The following is a 22,325-nucleotide window of genomic DNA, read 5'->3' as shown; positions in this document are numbered from 1 at the left end:
CTGGGACATGCGCGTTCCGGCCGAAGGGGGGTAAATTTCCCAACTCCAGGAATTTGTGGCGGAGAGGGCAAATAACTGCGGCTCTCCCAGCGCCCCGATGCTCGCACCATGTCGAGGCGCAAGCAGGCGAAGCCCCAGCACATCAACTCCGAGGAGGACCAGGGCGAGCAGCAGCCGCAGCAGGCGACCCCGGAGTTTGCAGATGCGGCCCCAGCGGCGCCCGCGGCGGGGGAGCCGGGTGAGTGGGGCTGAGGCGCACGCCCGGGGAGGGTAGCTTCCCGTACGTCCGCGGGATCCTCGAGGGCTCGGGCTTCGGGGCGCTCCGCGCAAATTCAGGAACCGAGATTTAGGGGCCCGGTGCCCGGGAGGAGCGGCAGCCTCCTGTTCCCACCACCCCGCCTGGTGCACGTTTCACACTTTTTCCCTTTTCTTCCCTCTGGTGTAAGTTTCACCCCCAGCCTTCCCCGCTTATTGTAAAATTGACCCCCACTCACTCCGCCGCGCTCCTGGTTCCCGAAAGGTTCCCTTCTCCTTGTCCTCTGCCCCTCACTTAATTGGTTCCACTCCCCTCACTGGTGTTCCCCCCCCCCTTGTAATTTAGGTCCCCCTCCCTCGCGTCGCTTTCAAAAGAAAGAACCCCGGGGGATCCCCACCCTCTCCACCGGCCCTTGGGGGCATTTGTAGGAGGCCGGAGGAGGGGCGCACCCCTGGAAGACCCCCCGGAGGAGGACGATCTGTTGCACGCGCCCCTCCCGGGCCGAGTGGGGGGAGGGGGCGCGACCTCTCCCCACCCTCAGGAGCTGGGGTGCGGGCCACCCGCGCTGCGCCGGGGATTGGAGGGCCCAGAGGGGTGGGGGAGGAGGGCTCAATGTTTCCCTTTAAAATTTTTTCTTTTTTTTTGGTTTTCGCCTTTTCTGCCTGGGCTGCGCCGCCTGCCGATCTTCGCCCTAACCTTTCGGGGCCTGACCTCCAGCCATCTTTGATTTCCGACTTCCTAAAAATAACCGCGGCAAGCCCGAGGGTGCGAGCCCCCGGTGGCCGGGGTGGCGGGTGCGCGGCAGTCCCGCTGGGGTGCACCGGCTTCCCATCTGGCGTGGCTTTTCTGGAGCGCCCGGCTTTCCAAATTCGCGCCTGGGTGTGAAATGGGAGAGAGGTGGGGGGCCGGGGCGAGCTCCCGCGGCTGACCCGGCCCGCGCTTTCGCGGCCAGCGTTTCCCGGATCGAGGGGAGTTCGGGACCCCAGCCGCGCCCGGAGCCGCGGGGCCAACTCTGTTCCCACTTCATCACTTCACCGCGGAGGTTTTGGGAGCGAGGCGGTTTGCCACTATCTCCTCTCCATCCTGGCCCGCCAAATTGTCGCCTGATAAGTTTTTAGCTTACGCGTTGGGGGAGGGGGATTCGTAGCCTCCTCTCCCGCCTTGTTCGTCGCTCCGCTCCCCGCCTGCTTTCTAATTTCCCCGCAGCAGTCGGGTGTGCGCGGCCACCCCGGGGGACTCTCAGAGCCCATCTCTGGTGCCCGGAGTTTCCTGAGAAGACGATGGCTAGTTTTTGGCTTCTGTACCCTCCCCTTTTTGTCGGAGACCGAATGTAATACATTTCCCAAGTTTATAAGTAGGTCGATGGAATTCCCCGTGGAACATTTTTCCAGGGCAAATTAAAAGGATCGGCTTGACAGAGGGGACGGCTCGGCGTTTTCGGGGCGCCGGGTGGTCAGCGCAGCGCGCACCCGAGGTCCCCCGCGCCTGTAGGGACTCTCTTTGTGCCTGGGTTGGGGGCGGGGTGGGGGTGGGGGTTGAGGGGAGCGTGAAGGCTTCGTGGCCTGGCCCACCTGGAACAAAAGGGTTAACCCTCAGCCCTCCCGCTTCCTCCGGAGAGGAGGGGCGAGCTCCTGGCTCTGACCCCTCCCCTGGTCCGACTGTGACCTCCCCTTCCCCCTTCATTTGGGTGGGCGCACACACGTGGGGGGCTTTTGGTGGTGTTTGGCACCTTTCGGGAGGGAAGCTTGTTACGGGAGAGCTTTTGAAATTAACGCTGGTTGGAGTTTGGAATCAGAGTCAACCTGAGCTGAGCTGAGACCTCAGGCCTGGCCGTGCGCTGCCACCGCGATTTGGGAGGGGAGTTCGCTATTGATCACCGGGGTTGTCGCAGACAGCCCACCCGGCTTGCGCGCGGGCGCCCCCTGGAGGCCCAACTTGAAGCCTAGCCCTTTGCTGGGAGGCGGGTCCCTTCGCAGGTACCGGCTCACACCTGGTGGGTGGGACGGTTGGGGAGGGCTAATGGAGAGTACTGGGCTGGGCCAAGGATGGGTACCCCAGGGGATTCGTGCCGGTCGCCGGCGCGATAGCCGTCTGTGCCCGCTGGTCTTTGCCAAGTCTGGAACTCTGGGTCATAACTCCTGGCTACTAGAATGTGTCAGCAGAGCCTCCAATTGTCTTCTTGGGACAGAAGGTGGTTTTCCCAAGCAGTGCGTTTTTAACGGCTGCGTTTGGGTTGTTTGCATTTGATCTGCCTAAAATTATATATATGTTACATATCTAATTTAGATGTATGTATATGTTTCACATAATTTTTTCAAATGCAGATTGAGCTGGTCTTATTTTGCAAAGCCATTTGAGAATGCAGTTTTTGAGGGAGGAAAATGACGTCTGGCGATCAATTAGCAGATCAAAAAATCTGCAGGTGGTCGTGGGGCTAACGCTACTTACAGGAAAAATTAGCATTTTCTCAAAAGGGTTTCAAATGCCCTTTGTGCTATACTGGATTACAAACATCAACGATTAGGATTCCCAAGTTTCCAATAACTTCCTAATTCCAGTTACTCACCAAAATGACCTGCACTGGCTAGAAAGATTTTGACATTAGTTAACATTTCAGGCTAACTTTCTAGTTAGACTTCATCTGGGTTTCCCACAGAGAGAGAAGCTGCAATTTGTCAAACAGCTTTTTTTGTTCAATAAACATGTGCAGTGCACAAGCAAATGATACTTTGTCATTCAAGCTGCTGTGAGTGAGCTTCCTCCTGGGCTGTGGGTTGGGGAACCATCTTGGGAGGCGGTCGATAGTTAGCATTTCCTTTTTCAAAATGTGAAGTGTTAGGTTGATGCCTGGGAAGTCAGGTTTTAGAGTGAGATCCGCATTCCAGTCTGGCTGTGACTTTCAGCTGAAGCCAGCTTGGTGTTTTTTGTTTTTTTTTTCCCTGAGTTTTTGGGTTCTCCTCTATATAGTGGTGATAAAATGTCCTGTTTAGATAATTTCAACTATAGAAGGCCTACTATAAATGGGGAATGTGATCAGTGTTAATTTTGTTCAAAATACCAAAATGTTTTTATTTGTATTTCTCCATTGTGTCAAGATGGTGTTGAGCTCCCAGTTGAGGCAGTTTAGCAGAAACAGCAGAGCACTGCCTGCCAGATGCCAAGCTGGGGACTAGTGAGCTATCTTTAATTCCAGATATTAAAGGCCAAAATTGATAGTCATATTTTTACTCATTTTAGAGTACATTGCAGCACCTGTTTGAAATGGCTTTTGCCCATGGTGTCTTGTCCTTCTTGATTTTAGCCTCGGCCCCAGAGTCCAAGGAGCTGTGTGTTTAGTTGGTGATGTGATGAGATTTGCTTTTTGGCATCTTTGACAAGGCAGCTGCGATTGGTGCTTGGCTGGTTGGATTTGGTGGCTTTCCCTCTGCCATCTTAAATGTTGGGATGTGCCTTCACACAGTTTGATAAAGCAGCCCCAGAAGTAAAACAACGTTGGAGTTTGGGTTGTGCTACCTTGGAAAAATTGATGGCGAAGAGTTCCAGAAGTTCTCTTCCTCATCACCTTTAACCTAGAGTACTTTTGACTATTTTTTAAAATGTCTAAACTTTTTTTTTTTTGAAATGGAGTCTTGCTGTGTCACCCAGGCTGGAGTGCAGTGGCATGATCTTGGCTCACTGCAACCTTTGCCTCCCGGGTTCAAGCGATTCTCTTGCCTCAGCTTCCCGAGTAGCTGGGACTACAGGCACGTGCCACCATGCCCAGCTAATTTTTTGTATTTTTAGTAGAGACAGGGTTTCACCGTGTTAGCCAGAATGGTCTCGATCTCCTGACCTTGTGATCCGCCCTCCTCAGCCTTCCAAAGTGCTGGGATCACAGACGTGAGTCACCGTACCTGGCCAAAATGTCTAAACATTTTTAAAAGCCACTAAATCCAGACAAGAACTGCATTGCCAGTCACCACAATCCTTTCCCTCTGCCCCTCGGGGCCCACCAAAACTAATTGTATGTCTGTGTTAGGTTTTGTTCAAGGCGGGTTCTGGAGAAAGGCAACAAAAGCCTCTGCCCTCATGGAGTTTACAAACTTGCATGATCTCTAGTTGGGGTGGAGTGGGACACATCTCCGACCTTGGAAGCTGAGAGAGGTCACAGCTTAGCGCCTATGAAGCTTTCTTTGAGCCATTTACTCTTATTCCTCTCCAGCAGAATCCATGAATTTTGTTTCAAGGCTGTTTGAAACTGCCTTTTTTAGATCTTCATTGGGTAGAAACTTAAAGTCTAATTTACCATCTATGAATTGAGTTGAAGGCTTTATTTGACTGCTAAAATTAAACAGCTTAAAGAGGCACTTTTCTTTGAACTGTTAAATACTCAAGGCACATAATTTCCTTTTGTTTTTTTGGTAAGCAATTATCCTGGGGTTGGGGGAGGGTAGAAGATGTTGTGTGCTTCAGATAATCTACTCATTGTAGCTCTTTAAATGTAGGAATGAAAACCAGATAAGCTCGAGTGGTTGTGCTTTTATCAAGATATACAGGTTTTACTTTTTAAGCATTTCAGTGTCTCCAGAATTTGATTGGCCACTAGTAGATGAAATTTCTTCCTATACAATAGTAAGAGTATTTTCTATCCATTTGGCAGTGATTGAATCTAAGACCCCTGCTGGGTTTACTGCATTCTTCCAACTTATTGGATAACTAGATGCTGAGAGATAACATTCCTAAAATTCGGGCTGGGGGCGGGGTGGAGGGATGGAAGAACTAGTTGCTTCATAATCCCGCTGAACTTTGTTTTTGTTTGTTTTTTTTTCCTTTTGGATGAACTTAAGCATACCCGGCAATTGTTCATAGCAGAATCTTCTTACTCCTTGGCAAATACAGTTTCACTGTTTACCAGTGGCGGTCTGGATGTACAAGTACTTCTTACCGCACAGGCAAACAGAGCTGCTGCCGTTTTAAGACTCAAGTGGGATGTTGTTGGTGGAGGCTACAGAAGAGGCGAGCTTGTGTATACAGCAAAGGCAAACTGGTATTCAGGCTGTAAATCACTCTTGGGAACTGCTGGATCCTTCGAGCGGAGGGAGCTTAACCTTTTTTGTGCCACAGAAGCCTTCTCAATGTAATGTGTTTACATGTATAAAATACATAGACGACCAAGGAAATGAGTTGCACTGAAATATAGTCATCAAAAATGAAAATATTTTTAGCTTAGTAATATCCGCTACTTTATTAATATGATAAATAAGATCCAGTAGAATTTCCAAGTCACAACAACCGTAACACCATATGAAAATATCTGTGGCCTCCGCTGGTGACACACAGGTTCTATTAATACCACTGTGGGAGGTTCCTTATATTCATCATTGAAAGAAGTGTTACGTTTTAGTTCAGCTTAGTGAAAATTAATATTCTTTTTCTTACCTAATTTCATAGACCACCACCCCTCCCCGCCAAAGTTTCAAAATGCCTGTGTTAAATAGAACATGCATTTTCAATCAAGAGATATTTTCCCTAAGGGGATGAAAACATTGATATCGATAAGGTTTGTGGCCTTCCAAAGGACGTAAGTGTGTACAATCTATTTGTCATATTAGAACTTCATAAGGGGGGAGCTATTGGGGAAATGAAGAAGAGTTTGAGAAACTCTGCTCGAGAGGAAACCAGTATGAATTGGGCCACTAATTTGAGTGCCATTAAATAGTATTAAAGGCACCTCTATATTCTAATGAGCAGTAGTATGTCATCTTGAGCCACGTAGTTCTGAGCCTGTTTTCCACATCTGCAAAATGGAAACGAGGGAGTTTGTTTGATTATGTGGCTGTGAAGATAAATGACTTAAGCCCAGGGTGTTTCATCTTTTGGCTTCCCTGGGCCACATTGGAAGAAGAATTATTTTGGGCCTCCCCTAAGACATTGACACTAATGATAGCTTATGAGCTTAAAAAATATTGTAAAACTATCTCATAATGTTTTAAGAAGCTTATGAATTTGTGTTGGGCTGAATTCAAAGCTGATCGGGGCCTGGGTTGGACAAGCTTGCCTCAAGGTGTAAGAGTCTGAAGTCGTATGTTTTCATTCTTGCTTGGAGAGGGTGGTGGTGGTTAATTTTGGCCTCTAAAAAGTAGAATGGAGTGGTTAATGTTTTTTGCATGAGCTTTATTGAATTTTTTTTTTTTTTTTTTTGGGCAGTCTTGCTCCATTGCCCAGGCTGGAGTGCAGTGGTGTCATCTCTGCTCACTGCAGTCTCCGCCTCCCGGGTTCAAGTAATTCTCCTGCCTCAGCCTCCTGAGTAGCTGGGATTACAGGCACCCACCACCGTACCTGGCAAATTTTTGTATTTTTAGTAGAGACAGGGTTTCACCATGTTGGCCTGGGTGGTCTCGAACTCCTAAACTCAAGTAATCCACCCAACTCAGCCTCCCAAAGTGCTGGGATTACAGGTGTGAGCCACCATGCCCGGCCTGGTTCTGCTTTATTTCTGGAGGCTATGAATCATTCATCTTTTCTGCACCCTAATTTATTTAACCAAAATCTTACTGATGGACCAAGGTGCATTCATTTTTATTGCTGTTTGTTAATATGAGAAATGCTAAAAGCAATATCCTCGAAGTACATCAAGGAAATTCCTAAAAAAGGAATTGCTTCCGGGCGCAGTGGCTCACGCCTGTAATCCCAGGACTTTGGGAGGCCAAGGCAGGCAGATCACGAGGTCAAGAGATTGAGACCATCCTGGACAACATGGTGAAACCTCGTCTCTACTAAAAATACAAAAATTAGCTGGGCGTGGTGGTGTGTGCCTCTAGTCCCAGCTACTCGGGAGGCTGAGGTAGGAGAATTGCTTGAACCTGGGAGGTAGAGATTGCAGTGAGCCGAGATCGCACCACTGCACTCCAGCCTGACTACAGAGTGAGACTCTGTCTCAAAAAAAAAAAAAAAAGGAGGGCCGGGCGTGGTGGCTCACACCTGTAATCCCAGCACTTTGGGAAACTGAGGCAAGCAGATCACTTGAACCTAGGAGTTCGAGACCAGCCTGGCCAACATGGTGAAACCCCACCTCTACTAAAAATGCAAAAATCAGCCTCAGGTGGTCTGCCTACCTCAGCCTCCCAAAGTGCTGGGACTACAGGCATGAACCACTGCGCCCAGCCTTCCACACATCTTTTACTTGGGAGGGCAGAGTTCTTAGCTTTTTCTATCTTGTTACAGGTGCTCCATTGAACCATCCAGGTAATGACAATGAGGCGAGTGAGGACGAAGCCACAGTAAAGCGGCTTCGTCGGGAGGAGACGCACGTCTGCGAGAAATGCTGTGCGGAGTTCTTCAGCATCTCTGAGTTCCTGGAACATAAGAAAAATTGCACTAAAAATCCACCTGTGCTCATCATGAATGACAGCGAGGGCCCGGTGCCTTCAGAAGACTTCTCTGGAGCTGTACTGAGCCAACAGTCCCCCAGTCCCAGCAGTAAGGACAGTCGCAGGGAGAATGGTGGCAGCTCAGGGGACACGAAGGAGAAGCCAGGTGCGGAGTCTGTGGTGTACCTAAAGACAGAGACAGCCCTGCCACCCACCCCCCAGGACATAAGCTATTTACCCAAAGGCAAAGTGGCCAACACTAACGTGACCTTGCAGGCACTACGGGGCACCAAGGTGGCGGTGAATCAGCGGAGTGCGGATGCCCTCCCTGCCCCTGTGCCCGGTGCCAACAGCATCCCGTGGGTCCTGGAGCAGATCTTGTGTCTGCAGCAGCAGCAGCTCCAGCAGATCCAGCTCACTGAACAGATCCGCGTCCAGGTGAACATGTGGGCCTCCCACGCCCTCCACTCGAGCGGGGCAGGGGCCGAAACGCTGAAGACCCTGAGCAGCCACATGTCCCAGCAGGTGTCTGCAGCTGTGGCTCTGCTCAGCCAGAAAGCTGGAAGCCAAGGTCTGTCTCTGGATGCCTTGAAACAAGCCAAGCTACCTCACGCCAGCATCCCTACTGCTACCAGCTCCCTGTCCCCAGGGCTGGCGCCCTTCGCTCTGAAGCCAGATGGGACCCGGGTGCTCCCGAACGTCGTGTCCCGCCTCCCGAGCGCTTTGCTTCCTCAGGCCCCGGGCTCGGTGCTCTTCCAGAGCCCTTTCTCCACCATGGCGCTAGACACATCCAAGAAGGGGAAGGGGAAGCCCCCAAACGTCTCCGCGGTGACAGAGGTCAAACCCAAGGACGAGGCGGTCCTCTACAAGCACAAGTGTAAGTACTGTAGCAAGGTTTTCGGGACTGATAGCTCCTTGCAGATCCACCTCCGCTCCCACACTGGAGAGAGACCCTTCGTGTGCTCTGTCTGTGGTCATCGCTTCACCACCAAGGGCAACCTCAAGGTGCACTTTCACCGACATCCCCAGGTGAAGGCAAACCCCCAGCTGTTTGCTGAGTTCCAGGACAAAGTGGCGGCAGGCAATGGCACCCCCTATGCACTCTCTGTACCTGACCCCATAGATGAATCGAGTCTTTCCTTAGACAGCAAACCTGTCCTTGTAACCCCCTCCGTAGGGCTACCTCAGAATCTCTCTTCGGGGACTAATCCCAAGGACCTCTCGGGTGGCCCCTTGCCCAGTGACCTGCAGCCTGGGCCTTCTCCAGACAGTGAGGGTGGACCCACACTCCCTGGGGTGGGACCAGACCATCATTCCCCAAGGGCTGGTGGCTTCCAAGGGAGTGGGACCCCTGAGCCAGGGTCAGAGACCCTGAAACTGCAGCAGCTGGTGGAGAACATTGACAAGGCCACCACCGATCCCAACGAATGTCTCATTTGCCACCGTGTCCTAAGCTGCCAGAGCTCCCTCAAGATGCATTACCGCACCCACACTGGGGAGAGACCGTTCCAGTGTAAGATCTGTGGCCGAGCCTTTTCTACCAAAGGAAACCTGAAGACACACCTCGGGGTTCACCGAACCAACACATCCATTAAGACGCAGCATTCATGCCCCATCTGCCAGAAGAAGTTCACCAACGCCGTGATGCTGCAGCAGCATATTCGCATGCACATGGGCGGTCAGATTCCCAACACGCCCCTGCCGGAAAATCCCTGTGACTTTACGGGTCCCGAGCCGGTGACGGTGGGTGAGAATGGCAGTACCGGCGCCATCTGCCATGATGATGTCATCGAAAGCATCGATGTAGACGAAGTTGGCTCCCAAGAGGCTCCTGGCAGCTCCTCGAAGGTCCCCACGCCTCTTCCCAGCATCCACTCGGCATCACCCACACTAGGGTTTGCCATGATGGCTTCCTTAGATGCCCCAGGGAAAGTGGGTCCTGCCCCTTTTAACCTGCAGCGCCAGGGCAGCAGAGAAAACGGTTCCGTGGAGAGCGACGGCTTGACCAACGACTCGTCCTCACTGATGGGAGACCAGGAGTATCAGAGCCGGAGCCCAGACATCCTGGAAACCACGTGCTTCCAGGCACTTTCCCCGGCCAATAGTCAAGCCGAAAGCATCAAGTCAAAGTCTCCCGATGCTGGGAGCAAAGCAGAGAGCTCCGAGAACAGCCGCACTGAGATGGAAGGTGATAGAGCTTTGGATTTAACTTATGTCCATTTTGGGCTCAAGGTCATCAAAAAGGCACCTGGGCTGAACTTTACAAACGGAGAGTATGACTTGAAGTAGCCCCTTCTAGAGGGCAATTAGCTTTTCTATACTTCTGGGTAGAGGGCAATAGTAACTGCCTCTATCCTAGTAACAAACATGCTTTTTATTTATGGTGGTTAATGCAAAATGGGTATGGAGAGCATACCTTTTTTATTGTTTTTTATTTTTGTCTTTGAGCCCGTTGGGACATAGGGGTAGTATATGGGTGTCTTAAGAGTATGTTTGAGGAAGTGGGCGCTGTTTTTTGACCACTGAAATAAGCCATGGTTCCCTGACTGAGGCCCCACTGCCTGATACAATGTTCACAAATAAACCAGTCTTGAAGCAGGGAAAGATGAACCCGTTTTAAATGCACATACCTATTGAGATGTGACTGTTGATGTCATTAATGGCAAAATAAGGGAAAAGCTGTATCATAGAATCAAAGAAAGATGGTGTCTGGGCATATACCTGACAGGTACCTTCTTAGGCAGAAATGTGTGTTTATAGGTAGCCCATACCTCTTAAAAAAAACGCCAAGTGATCTTTTCCCAAGTGTTAGAGATTTTATTCTTTGTGCAGATGAACAATTCAAAGGAAGGTGTTAATTTCTGTTAAGGTGATTTTGAGGTGTTAATTTCTTAAAAGCCAGCTCCAGACTCTCAAACTAGCAGGCAGTTACCTTCAAAGGTCTTTCTTGTTTTGAAGAAAGGGTGAATGTTGGGTGATAAAGGTCTGGCTTTTTTTCCTCTGTGTACTAGGTCGGAGCAGTCTCCCTTCCACGTTTATCCGAGCCCAGCCGACCTATGTCAAGGTTGAAGTTCCTGGCACGTTTGTGGGACCCTCAACCTTGTCCCCAGGGATGACCCCTTTGTTAGCAGCCCAGCCACGCCGACAGGCCAAGCAACATGGCTGCACACGGTGTGGGAAGAACTTCTCGTCTGCCAGCGCTCTTCAGATCCATGAGCGGACTCACACTGGAGAGAAGCCTTTTGTGTGCAACATTTGTGGGCGAGCTTTTACCACCAAAGGCAACTTGAAGGTGGGTTTGTGTGGGCTTCAGCAGGGCGAGGGCTGGGCGCTGAGTGTCTTCTCCTTATTGGCACTATCCATGATGAGTTCTTCCATTAAGACCAGGTGGGATGGCCAAGCACGGTGGCTCCTGCGTGTCATCCCAATACTTTAGGAGGCCGAGGTGGGAGGATTGCTTGAGTGCAGGAGTTTGAGACCAGCCTGGGCAACACAGGGAGACAACATCTTTCCAAAAAAAAAAAAAAGATTAGTTGGGTGTGATTGTGCATGTTTGGGTCCCAGCTAATTGGGAGGCTGAGGTAGGAGGATCACTTGAGCCTGAGAGATCAAGGCTGCAGTGATCTGTGATCATGCCACTGCACTCCAGACTAGAAAACAGAATGAGACCCTGTCTCTTAAAAAAATAATAATAATAATTTTTAATTAAAAAATTATTATTTTTTTAAGAGACAGGGTTTCATCATGTTGGTCAGGCTGGTCTCGAACTCCTGACCTCGTGATCCACCCAAACCGGCCTCCCAAAGTGCTGGGATGACAGGCGTGAGCCACCGTGCCCGGCCTTAAATTTTAATTTTAAAAATTAAAAATATTGGCTGGGTGGAGTGGCTTAACACCCATAATCTTTTTTTTTCTCTTCTTTTTTTTTTTGAGACTGAGTCTCGCTTGTTCGCCAGGCTGGAGTGCAGTGACGTGATCTCAGCTCACTGAAAGCTTTGCCTCTTGGGTCCAGGCAATTCTCCTGCCTCAGCCTCCCGAGTAGCTGGGACTACAGGCACCCACCACCACACTCGGCTAATTTTTGTGTTTTGTAGTAGAGATGGGGTTTCACTCTGTTGGCCAGGATGGTCTCGAACTTCTGACCTTGTGAGCCACCGCGCCTGGCTCAACACCCATAATCTGAGCACTTTGGGAGGCTAAGGCAGGTGAACTGCTTGAGGCCCATGAGTTTGAGACCAGCCTGGGTAATATAAGGAGACCCTGTCACTACAAAATAAAAATAAAAATTAGCTGGGCGTAGTGGTATGTGCCTGTATTTTAGTAGCGATAGGGTTTCACCATGTTGGCCAGGCTGGTCTTAAACTCCTGACTTCAAGTGATCTGCCCACCTCGGCCTCCCACACTGCTGGAATTACAGGTGTGAGGCACCGTGCCCAGCCTACATGATCTTTTTTTTTTCTTTTTATTTGAGACGGAGCTTTCCTCTTGTTGCTCAGGCTGGAGTCCAATGGCATGATCTTGGCTCATGGCAACCTTTGCCTCCCAGGTTCAAGTGATTCTCCTGCCTCAGCCTCCCAGTAGCTGGGATTACAGGCACCTGCCACCACACCCAGCTAATTTTTGTGTTTTTAGTAGAGATGGGGTTTCTCCATATTGGTTAGGCTGGTCTCGAACTCCTGACCTCAGGTGATCTGCCTGCCTCGGCCTTCCAAAGTGCTGGGATTGCAGGCATGAGCCACTGTATCTGGCCACATGAGCTATTTCAATGCTTTATTATAAAACAGGCTTTGTGTTAGATGATTTTGCCTAACTGTAGGCTAATGTAAATGTTCTGAACATGTTTGAAGTAGGCTAAACTGGGCTATGATGTTTGGCTGCTTAGGTGTATTAAATGCATTTTGGATTAAGAATGTTTTCTACTGGGGCTGGGCGCGGTGGCTCACGCCTGTAATCCCAGCACTTTGGGAGGCCGAGGCGGGCAGATCACGAGGTCAAGAGATCGAGACCATCCTGGTCAACATGGTGAAACCTCGTCTCTACTAAAAATACAAAAAATAAGCTGGGCACGGTGGTGCGTGCCTGTAATCCCAGCTACTCAGGAGGCTGAGGCAGGAGAATTGCCTGAACCCAGGAGGCGGAGGTTGCGGTCAGCCGAGATCGCTCCATTGCACTCCAGACTGGGTAACAAGAGCGAAACTCTGTCTCAAAAAAAAAAGAATGTTTTCTACTTTCAGTGTGTTTATATCTGGGCATAACCCCATTGTAAGTCAAGGATTATCTATTTGTTTTTTTTTTCTTTCTTTTTTTTTTTTTTTTTGTGTATTTTTAGTAAAGATGGGGTTTTGCCATATTGGACAGGCTGGTCTCAAACTTCTGACCTCACAATTCACCTGCCTTGGCCTCCCAAACTGCTGGGATTTTAGGAGTGAGCCACCGTGCCTGGCCATAGGATCATCTATATGTTAAAACCCTGGGTAGAATGAAATCCATATGCAGACTGATTCTTGGATTGCCAGTGAGCTAGCAAATCTCTATTTTGATAAACATCTTTCTCTCCTGTTCCCGTAGGTTCACTACATGACTCACGGAGCCAACAATAACTCGGCCCGCCGTGGAAGGAAGCTGGCCATTGAGAACACCATGGCTCTGTTAGGTACGGACGGAAAAAGAGTCTCGGAAATGTTTCCCAAGGAAATCCTGGCCCCTTCCGTGAACGTGGACCCTGTTGTGTGGAACCAGTACACCAGCATGCTCAACGGCGGTCTGGCCGTGAAGACCAATGAGATCTCTGTGATCCAGAGCGGGGGCGTTCCTACCCTCCCGGTTTCCTTGGGGGCCAGCTCCGTGGTGAATAACGCGACTGTCTCCAAGATGGATGGCTCCCAATCAGGTATCAGTGCAGACGTGGAAAAACCAGGTGCTACTGACAGCGTTCCCAAACACCAGTTTCCTCACTTCCTGGAAGAAAACAAGATTGCGGTCAGCTAAGCTAAAGGAGAACGTGAGTGGAAGGAAAAGGGCAGACAGTGAAATCTCCTCCTGTTTTCTTTTTCTTACTGATATGCAAAATGATGTTTACCATGGTTGTGACCACAACCTCAGGCAAGTCCTACAATCAGATTGTTGCTATGCTGCTTTGCAAAAAATTGAAAAAAAAAAAAAAATTCATACCAAAACAAATAGACTTTTTTTGTTTTTTGGTTTTTTTTTTTGAGACAGAGTTTCGCTCCATCACCCAGGCTGGGATGCAGTGGCGTGATCTCAGCTCACCACAACCTCCACCTCCTGGGTTCAAGCCATTCTCCTTCCTCAGCTTTTGAATAGCTGGGATTATAGGCACATGGTACTGTGCCCAGCTAATTTTTGTAGTTTGAGTAGAGATGGGGGTTTCATTAAGTTGGCCAGGCTGGTCTTGAACTCCTGACCTCGTGATCCACCTGCCTTGGCTTCCCAAAGTGCTGGGATTACAACCATGAGCCACTGTGCCTGGCACTTTTTTTTTTAATGTTGGAAAGAAGCGGGTCTTGCAAAGTAGCTTTGTTACTTGTAACAGACGTATACATAGAACCTCTGTACAACCTAGAATGACTTTTTCCAAAGACTTACCTATTTCAAGGTAGAACTGTTGGCACTTCCAACAGTGGAAAAGACAACTACATAGCCTAATTAGGGAAGCGGGGTCTGTATTCTTCCTCTCTGTAACTCTATACTTCCATGGGACTGTACATGCGGGTAAAAGGACAAGGTCTGTCATCTCTTTAGGGACCTGTTTTCTATGCCCCAATCCTGTCCCCATCTTATCTTTTGGTTTTTTGTGTTTTTTTGAATGTACTTAAAAAAGGAACAACAAAAAACTAAGGTTGTAGAATTATAAAATTGCTTCAACCTTAGAACTTTGAGTAGGATCCCCTCAAATGGACTCATGTTAGTCCTTAGGGAGTCAATGTATGTGTTGCTGCTTATTTAAATACAGTTCAGTCGGAGCCCCGAGAGTGCCAATGTTTTCCCCACACCTCTTAGATGCCTTCCTCTTCTTGAACCCCAGAAGAGGTGGGCACCTGAGCGGGGAATCTCAGGTGACTTAACTTACTTTGCCAGTGCCTACTCTATTGAAGAACTGGGTTTTCATTCTCGAGAAGAAACTCGTGGAAGGGCGTGTTTCCTATCACAGGTTCACATGCTGATATTTTGTTGGTGAATTTCCTTGGTGTGACTTCTGCCAAGTAATTATGAAGATTTTTTGTTTGTTTGTTTTCTTGCTGAATATTTCATGAAGGCTACGAAGTTAGCACAGGCAAGTCCTGGGTGTGAAAGCTTTAATTTATCTACCTCATTTATTTTTTATGTTTTGTAGCCATAGTGTATATTTTCCTATTTTAAGACCGTGGAAGTATTCCCAGGCCCTATCTAAAACCGAAGAGTCGATGTATTGGTGGGAAGAGCTGAACGTTCAAGATGATTTTGTGATGCCTTTTTTTTTTTTTGTAGTCTCCTTTTGTATATGTGCTATTGAGCAAATGAAACATTGCTCTTGGTTTAAAAAGAAAGGAGAAAGAAAGAAGAAAACTAACTTCTGGGAGAAAAAGTCTTTCCCCTCTATGTGGAAGGTCCTGACGGAAATGTGGATCCAAGACTCTTAGCCAAAGTGTCATCTCCTCATCGTTGCACCTGACTTTAGGATCCCCCACACACACTTTTTTTTTTTTTTTTGCCAAGTTGTGCCTTTCCTTCTGGAATTGTAAGTGAACACAATACTAGTACCTGTTTACACTGTGAAGTGGAATTGTTACGGAAACACACCAATGGCTTTCTTGACTGTTGAGCTAATAATGCCTTGTGAATGTATGATCTACGGAGAAACCCCTGTAGTTGTACCTGCTGATGCTGTCTGTCTGTCGGAAAATAAATTTTGAATGTTTTTTTTCCCACCAAGTGTATACGTAAGTTTTTCTGGTACTTTCTGCTCTATACCTGAGAATCTTTACTTAATCATTTTCAACTGCCTTGTGACACTCTTGTTCCTAGAGTCAAAAAGTTGCACATTTAGTCATGTCCATGCTTGCCTTAGTGTTGTTTTGTTTTTTGGTTTTTGGTTTTTTTTGAGACAGAGTCTCTGTCACTGAGGCTGGAGTGCAATGTCGCAACCTCGGCTCACTGCAGCCTCCGCCTCCTGGGTTCAAGTGCTTCTCCTGCCTCAGCCTCCTGAGTAGCCGGGATTACAGGTGTGCATCACTATGCTCGGCTAATTTTTGTATTTTTGGTAGAGACTGTTTCGCCATGTTGGTCAGGCTGGTCTCAAACTCCTGACCTTGTGATCTGTCTTCCTTAGCCTCCCAAAGTGCTGGGATTGCAGGTGTGAGCCACTGCGCCTGGCCACTTTTCTTTTTTCTTTTGTGTTTTTGAGACAGTCTCACTCTGTTACCCAGGCTAGAATGCGGTGGCACAATCTCAGCTCACCTAGACCTTGGCCTCCTGGTTCAAGCAATTCTGCCTCAGCTTCCTGAGTAGCTAGGATTACAGGTGTGTGCCACTATGCCTGGCTAATTTTTTTTTGTAGAGACAGTGTTTCACCATGGTCATCCGGCTGATCTCTGACTCCTGACGTCATGATCCACCTGCTTCAGGGCCTCCCAAAGTGTTGGGATTACAGGAGTGAACCACCGCACCCAGCCTTCTTTTCTTTCTTTCTTTTTTTTTTTTTTTTGAGACAGAGTTTCACTCTTGTTGCCCAGGCTGGAGTGCAGTGGCATGATCTCTGCTCATCACAACCTCCTCCGCTTCCCAGGTTCAGGTGATTTTCCTGCCTCAGACTCTTGAGTAGCTGGGATTACAAGCATGTGCCACCACGTGCAGCTAGCTAATTTTGTATTTTTAGTAGAGACGGGGTTTCTCCATGTTGGTCAGGCTGGTCTCAAACTTCCAACCTTAGGAAATCTGCCCGCCTTGGCCTCCCAAAATAATGGCATTACCTGTGTGAGCCACGGCACCTGGCCTTTTTTTTTTTTTTTTTTTAAAGACAGGGTCTCACTCTGTCACTCAGGCTGGAGTGCAGTGCTATGATCTCAGCTCACTGCAGCCTTCACCTCCTAGGCTCAAGTGATCCTCCTGCCTCAGCCTCCCAAAGTGCTGGGAATGTAGGCGAGAGCCACATGCTGTGCACAGCTTGAAATGAAGTTCTAATTTAAGCTACCATGCCCTGGCCCCAGGTATCGACAGTGCTTACCGGTTCTCCCTCTTGATACTAAACCCACAACATTTTTGTTTTCTGAGACAGCTTCTTGCTCTTGTCACTCAGGCACGATCTTGCCACTGCACTCCAGCCTGGGTGACGGAGTGAGACTCCATCTCAAAAAAAAAAAAAAAAAAGGAATTCCTCTTTTTGTCCTTGCCTTAAGTTGGAACCCCCACGCCTGCTTTGCTTGGGGTCAGGGCAAAGGGGTGTTCCATTCAGTTATGTCTGACCCGAGCCAGGTGATAGGTTAGCTAAACCACAACATCGAGGAAGGTGTTAACACATCTGCATTTCCAGGAAGCTGGCAAAAGAGTTTCAAAGGCGGGCCGGGCGCGGTAGCTCGCGCCTGTAATCCCAGCATTTTGGGAGGCTGAGGCGGGTGGATCACGAGGTCGAGAGATCGAGACCATCCTGGTCAACATGGTGAAACCCCGTCCCTACTAAAAAAATACAAAAAATTAGCTGGGCATGGTGGCGCATGCCTGTAATTCCAGCTACTCAGGAGGCTGAGGCAGGAGAACTGCTTGAACCCAGGAGGCGGAGGTTGCGGTGAGCCGAGATAGCGCCATTGCGCTCCAGCCTGGGTAACGAGAGCGAAACTCCGTCTCAAAAAAAAAAAAAAAAAAAGCTTCAAAGGCAACTCTCAAAAAGTGACATAACCTGTTGCTAATGACTCAGTGGATCTTTTGAGCCCAAACAGGAAATTTCATTAGTGTCAGCATGCGTAAGACCCGAAACAGAAAGGCAGTGAAAAGTTAGATTACAAAGATACATTTCCGATCCTAGAGAAAGGATGGGTTCATGATGAGATGGTAACTTCATTTGGAACAGAAGTCCTAGCTCAGCACTTTTGCTGGGTCCCCCAGGGCAGAGCTTTAAAACCTCTGTAACTTCATTTGCAAAATGGAAATAATACTGGATTTATAAAATTACGGTGAGAGTCGATGAGATCCTGAAAACAATCTGGGACACAGTAAGTATTCAATGTGGTAGCCATTGCTGTGTTTTGTGTTTTTTTTTTTTGACTCCAAATCTATCTGAGGCAGAATTTGTCTTGACTCTAGATAAGTGGCTTCTCGTGGTTCAGTCTCTTGACACTGAGGGAGGAGGTCACCCAGGTCACAAAGTAGCCAGTGATGGGCAACACTTATGTCTTGGTGGCATGAGCTTTTGCAGCTCATAAACCAAGGGACAGCCAAGATCGCTCCACTGCACTCCAGCCTGGGTGACAGAGCGAGACTCTGTCTCAAAAAATAAATAAACCAGCCGGGCATGGTGGCTCATGCTTGTAATCCCAGCTCTTTGGGAGGCCAATGCACGCGGATCACCTGAGGTCAGGAGTTCCTGACCAGCCTGGCCAACATGGTAAAACCCCATCTCTACTAAAAATAGAAAAATTAGGCACCAGGTATGGTGATAGTGCCTGTAATTCCAGTTACTCGGGAGGCTGAGACAGGAGAATCGCTTGAACCTGGAAGGTGGAGGTTGCAGTGAGCCAAGATCGCACCACTGCACTCCAGGCTGGGTGACAGAGTGAGAACTCCATCTCAAAAAAAAAAAAATAAACCAAGTGACATCCCTGCCATGGCATACTTCATTATCCCATGATTACTTTGAAAATTAAAAGAAAAATGGATTTAATTTTTAAGGTAGGGTTTCCATGTGTCTCTTCAAGCAAGGGTCACACAAAGAGCTGAGTATTTCAGCTGGGGTTACCACATTTTTTATGACCCACTCACCACCACCATCCACACACACACAGGACATTCAGATGGCCTGTTGGAAGTCACAACGTGGCAGAACACTGCTGGTTCCAGGTCTTTTTTTTTTTTTCAAGATAGGCTGTCACTCTGTCACCCAGGTGACAAGTATGGCTGTGTCTAAATAGATTCGTTCTTGGCTCCCATGAGCCAAAAAATTGACAGTAGCTATTTAAAGAAAAAACTCAGTCTGGGCACAGTGGCTCACACTTGTAATCCCCGCACTTTGGGAGGCCAAGGCGGGTGGATCACCTGAGGTGGTGAGTTCGAGACCAGCCTGACCAATATGGAGAAACCCAGTCTCTACTAAAAATACGATATTAGCTGGGCATGACGGCAGGTACCTGTAATCCCAGCTACTCTGGAGGCTGAGGCAGGAGAATCGCTTGAACTCCGGAGGCGGAGGTTGCAGTGAGCCGAGATTGCGCCATCGTACTCCAGCAAGGAGAGCGAAACTTGATCTCAAAAAAAAAAAAAAAAGGAAGGTAAGGAAGTAAATGCTGATGTAGAAGCTACAGCAAGTTATCCAGAAGATCTAGCTACAATAGTAAGTAGCTACAGTAAACAACAGATTTTCAATGTAGACAAGACCAAGACAGTCTTCTGTTAGAAGGGGCCATCTAGGACTTACATAGCTAGAAAGGAAAAAACACCTTGCTTCAAAGGACAAGGTGACTCTTGTTAGGGGCTAATGCAGCAGATGACATTAAGCTAAAGCAGCGCTCATTTGCCATTCTGGAAATCTTAGGGCCTTTAAGAATGATGCTATTTCTACTCTGCCTGTGCTCTGCAAATGGAACAACAAAGCCTGGATGACGGCGTATCTGTTTTTGTTTTTGTTTTGAGATGGAGTCTTGCTCTGAGGCTTGGGCTGGAGTGCAGTGGCACGATCTCATTTCACTGCAACCTCTGCCTCCTGGGTTCAAATGATTCTCTTGCCTCAGCCTCCTGAGTAGCTGGGATTACCGGCACACACTGCCTTTTGTATTTTTAGTAGAGATGGGGTTTCGCCACGTTGGCCATGCTGGTCTCAAACTCCTGATCTCAAGTGATCCACCCACCTCGGCCTCCCAAAGTGCTGGGATTACAGGCATGAGCCACTGCACCTGGCTTAGCATATCTGTTTGTTGCATGATTTACTGAATATTTTAAGCCCACTGTTGAGACCTACTGCACAGAAGAAAAAAAAAAAAGATTTCTTTAAAAAATTACCGTTGCCCATTAACAATGCATCTGTCACTCTAGAGCTCTGATGAACATGTACAAGGAGATTAATACTGTTTTTCATGCCTGTTAACACAACATCCATTTTGTAGTCTATGGATCAAGGAGTGGTTTTGTTACTGGTAAGCGGTCTGGATCCAGACCCCAAGAGAGGGTTCTTGGATCTTGTGCAAGAAAGAATTCAGGGTGAGTCCATAAAGTGAAAGCAAGTTTATTAGGAAAGTAAATAAATAAAAGAATAGCTATTCCACAGACAGAGCAACCCCCAGGGCTGCTGGTTGCCCATTTTTATGGTTATTTCTTGAGGATATGCCAAACAAGGGATGAATTATTCATGCCTCCCCTTTTTAGACCATACAGGGTAACTTCCTGACATTGCCATGGCATTTGTACACTGTCAGGGTGCCGGTGGGGGTAGCACCATGTAGCAGTGAGGATGACCAGCAGTCACTCTTGTCATCATCTTGGCTTTGGTGTGTTTTGGCCAGCTTCTTTACTGCGACCTGTTTTATCAGCAAGGTCTTTATGACTTGTATCTTGTGTTGACCTCGTATCTCATCCTGTGACTTACAATGCCTTAACCTTCTGGGAATGCAGCCCAGTAGGTCTCTGTCTTATTTTGCCCAGCCCCTACTCAAGATAGAGTGGCTCCAGTTCAGATGCCTCTGAGAGTTTCAACTTCCAGGTCTTATTATTTAAGAAATACATTACGTAAGACTATAATTGCTAGAGTTTGTGATTTCTCTGATGGGTCTGGGCAAAGTAAAGTGAAAACCTTCTGGAAAGGATTCACCATTCTAGATGTTAATAACATTCATGATTCATGGGAGGAGGTCAAAATATCAACATAAACAGGAGTTTGGAAGAAGTGGCTTCCAACCCTCATGGATGATTTTGATGTGTTTGAGACCTGAGTGAAAGAGCCAGGCGTCATGGCTCGTGCCTGTAATCCCAGTACTTTGGGAGGCTGAGGCGGATAGCTTGAGCCAGGAGTTTAAGACCACCAGTCAACACAGTGAAACCCTGTCTCTACCAAAAAAAAAAAAAAAAGAAAGAAAAGAAGTCAGTGGAGGAAGTAACTGCAGATGTGACAGAAATAGCAAGAGAACTGGAATTAGTAGTGAAGCTTGAAGATGTGACTAAATGGTGGCAATCTTATGAGAAAACTTGAATGAATCAAGAACTGCTTCTTACAGATGGGCAAAGAAAGTGGATTTTAAAGATGGAATCTACTCCTGTTAAAGATGCTTTCATTGTTGTTGAAATGACAATAATGGTTTTAGAATATGACATAAACTTAGTTGGCAAAGCAGCAGCAGGGTTTCAGAGGATTGACTCCGATTCTGAAAGAAGTTCTGTTGTGGGTAAAATACTTTCAAACAGTATCACAAGCTACAGATAAATCTCATGTAAAGAGTCAATCAGTGTAGCCAACATCATTGTCTTATTGTAAAGAAATTGGCATGGCCATCTCAACCTTCAGCAACTACCACCCTGATCAGTGAACTGTCAACATCAAGGTAAGATCCTTCACCAGCAAGAAGATTGTAACTCCAGAAAGCTCAGACAATTGTTAGCATCTTTAACAAGAATGGAATTTATAATTAAGGTATGTACATTGTTTTTTAGACATAATGCTGTTGCACACTTAATAGGATACACTATAGTATAAACGTAGCTTTTATACGCACTGGGAAACCAAAGTCATGTGACTTGCTTTCTTGCAATATTTGCTTAATTGTTGTGGTCTGTGTTGATCTGAAAGGAAGAGGCTGAGGCACAAGACAGAATTTAAAGAGTTTACTTGAGCCAAAGTGAGGACAGCTGCTTAGAGACTCAGACCCAAGGAACCTTGGATATGACCTCTGTATGGCCTTTGTTACAAACAAGTTTATTGCTTGCTTGCTTGCTTGCTTGATTGATTGGCAGGGTGTTGCTCTGTCAGCCAGGCTGGAGTTTAGTAATGCGAACATGGCTTACTGCAGCCTCAACCTCCCAGGCTCAAGCAATCTGCCCACCTCAGCCTCCTTAGTAGCTGAAACTACAGGCATGTACCACCATGCCCAGATAATTTTGTATTTTTTGTAGAGACGAGGTCTCACTATATTGCCCAAGGAGGTCTTGAACTCCCAGACTCAAGTGATCCTCTCATCTTGGCCTCCCAAAGTGTTGGGATTACAGGCATGAGCCACTGAGTCTGCCCTATTTATTTATTTATTTTTGAGACAGGATTTCACTCTGTCACCCAGCTTGGAGTGCAGTGGCACAATCATGGCTCACTGCAGCCTCAGCCTCCTGGGCTCAAGCAATCCTCCCACCTCAGCCTCCCAAGTAGCTGATACTACAGGCTCATGCCACCACGCCCAGCTAATTTTTTACATTTTTTGTACAGACGGGTCAAGGAATCCTATTGCCGTGGCCTCCTAAAGTACTGGGATTACAGGTGCAAGCTGCTGCGCCAGGCAATTAGCAGGTTTTTAAAGGGAAAAATTAGGACAGGGATT

General features: G+C 47.8%; 1 protein-coding gene across 2 annotated transcripts; it reads left to right on the top strand.

The window, feature by feature from the left end:
* The first annotated feature begins 108 nt into the window (after positions 1 to 108).
* SALL4 (spalt like transcription factor 4) lies at positions 109 to 13,725 on the top strand. 2 transcript variants are annotated; one of them, XM_021669105.2, is made up of 4 exons: positions 109 to 238; positions 7,460 to 8,482; positions 10,617 to 10,897; positions 13,174 to 13,725. In XM_021669105.2, the coding sequence occupies exons 1-4, from the start codon at positions 109 to 111 to the stop codon at positions 13,591 to 13,593; spliced, it is 1,854 nt and encodes a 617-aa protein (XP_021524780.2). In that variant the 3' UTR covers positions 13,594 to 13,725. The 2 variants fall into 2 exon arrangements, with proteins under 2 accessions (XP_021524780.2, XP_012322626.2); XM_012467203.3 differs by having other exon boundaries at positions 7,460 to 9,793.
* The last annotated feature ends 8,600 nt before the right edge of the window (positions 13,726 to 22,325 follow it).

The sequence above is a fragment of the Aotus nancymaae genome, unplaced genomic scaffold, assembly GCF_030222135.1.
Source record: "Aotus nancymaae isolate 86718 unplaced genomic scaffold, 86718_ANA_hifiasm-v0.15.2.pri h1tg000029l, whole genome shotgun sequence".
In the NCBI taxonomy this organism is placed as follows: Eukaryota; Metazoa; Chordata; class Mammalia; order Primates; family Aotidae; genus Aotus; species Aotus nancymaae.
Note: the sequence above shows the minus strand (reverse complement) of the source record. Positions and strands in the feature narration are given on the sequence as shown.

Bases quoted from the DNA above. Each gene is read 5' to 3' on its own strand.
- SALL4 (XM_012467203.3), top strand. From the start codon at position 109: ATGTCGAGGCGCAAGCAGGCGAAGCCCCAGCACATCAACTCCGAGGAG. The intron at 239-7,459 runs GTGAGTGGGGCT...ATCTTGTTACAG, and splicing joins GCCCGCGGCGGGGGAGCCGG to GTGCTCCATTGAACCATCCA. The intron at 9,794-10,616 runs GTGATAGAGCTT...TCTGTGTACTAG, and splicing joins CAGCCGCACTGAGATGGAAG to GTCGGAGCAGTCTCCCTTCC.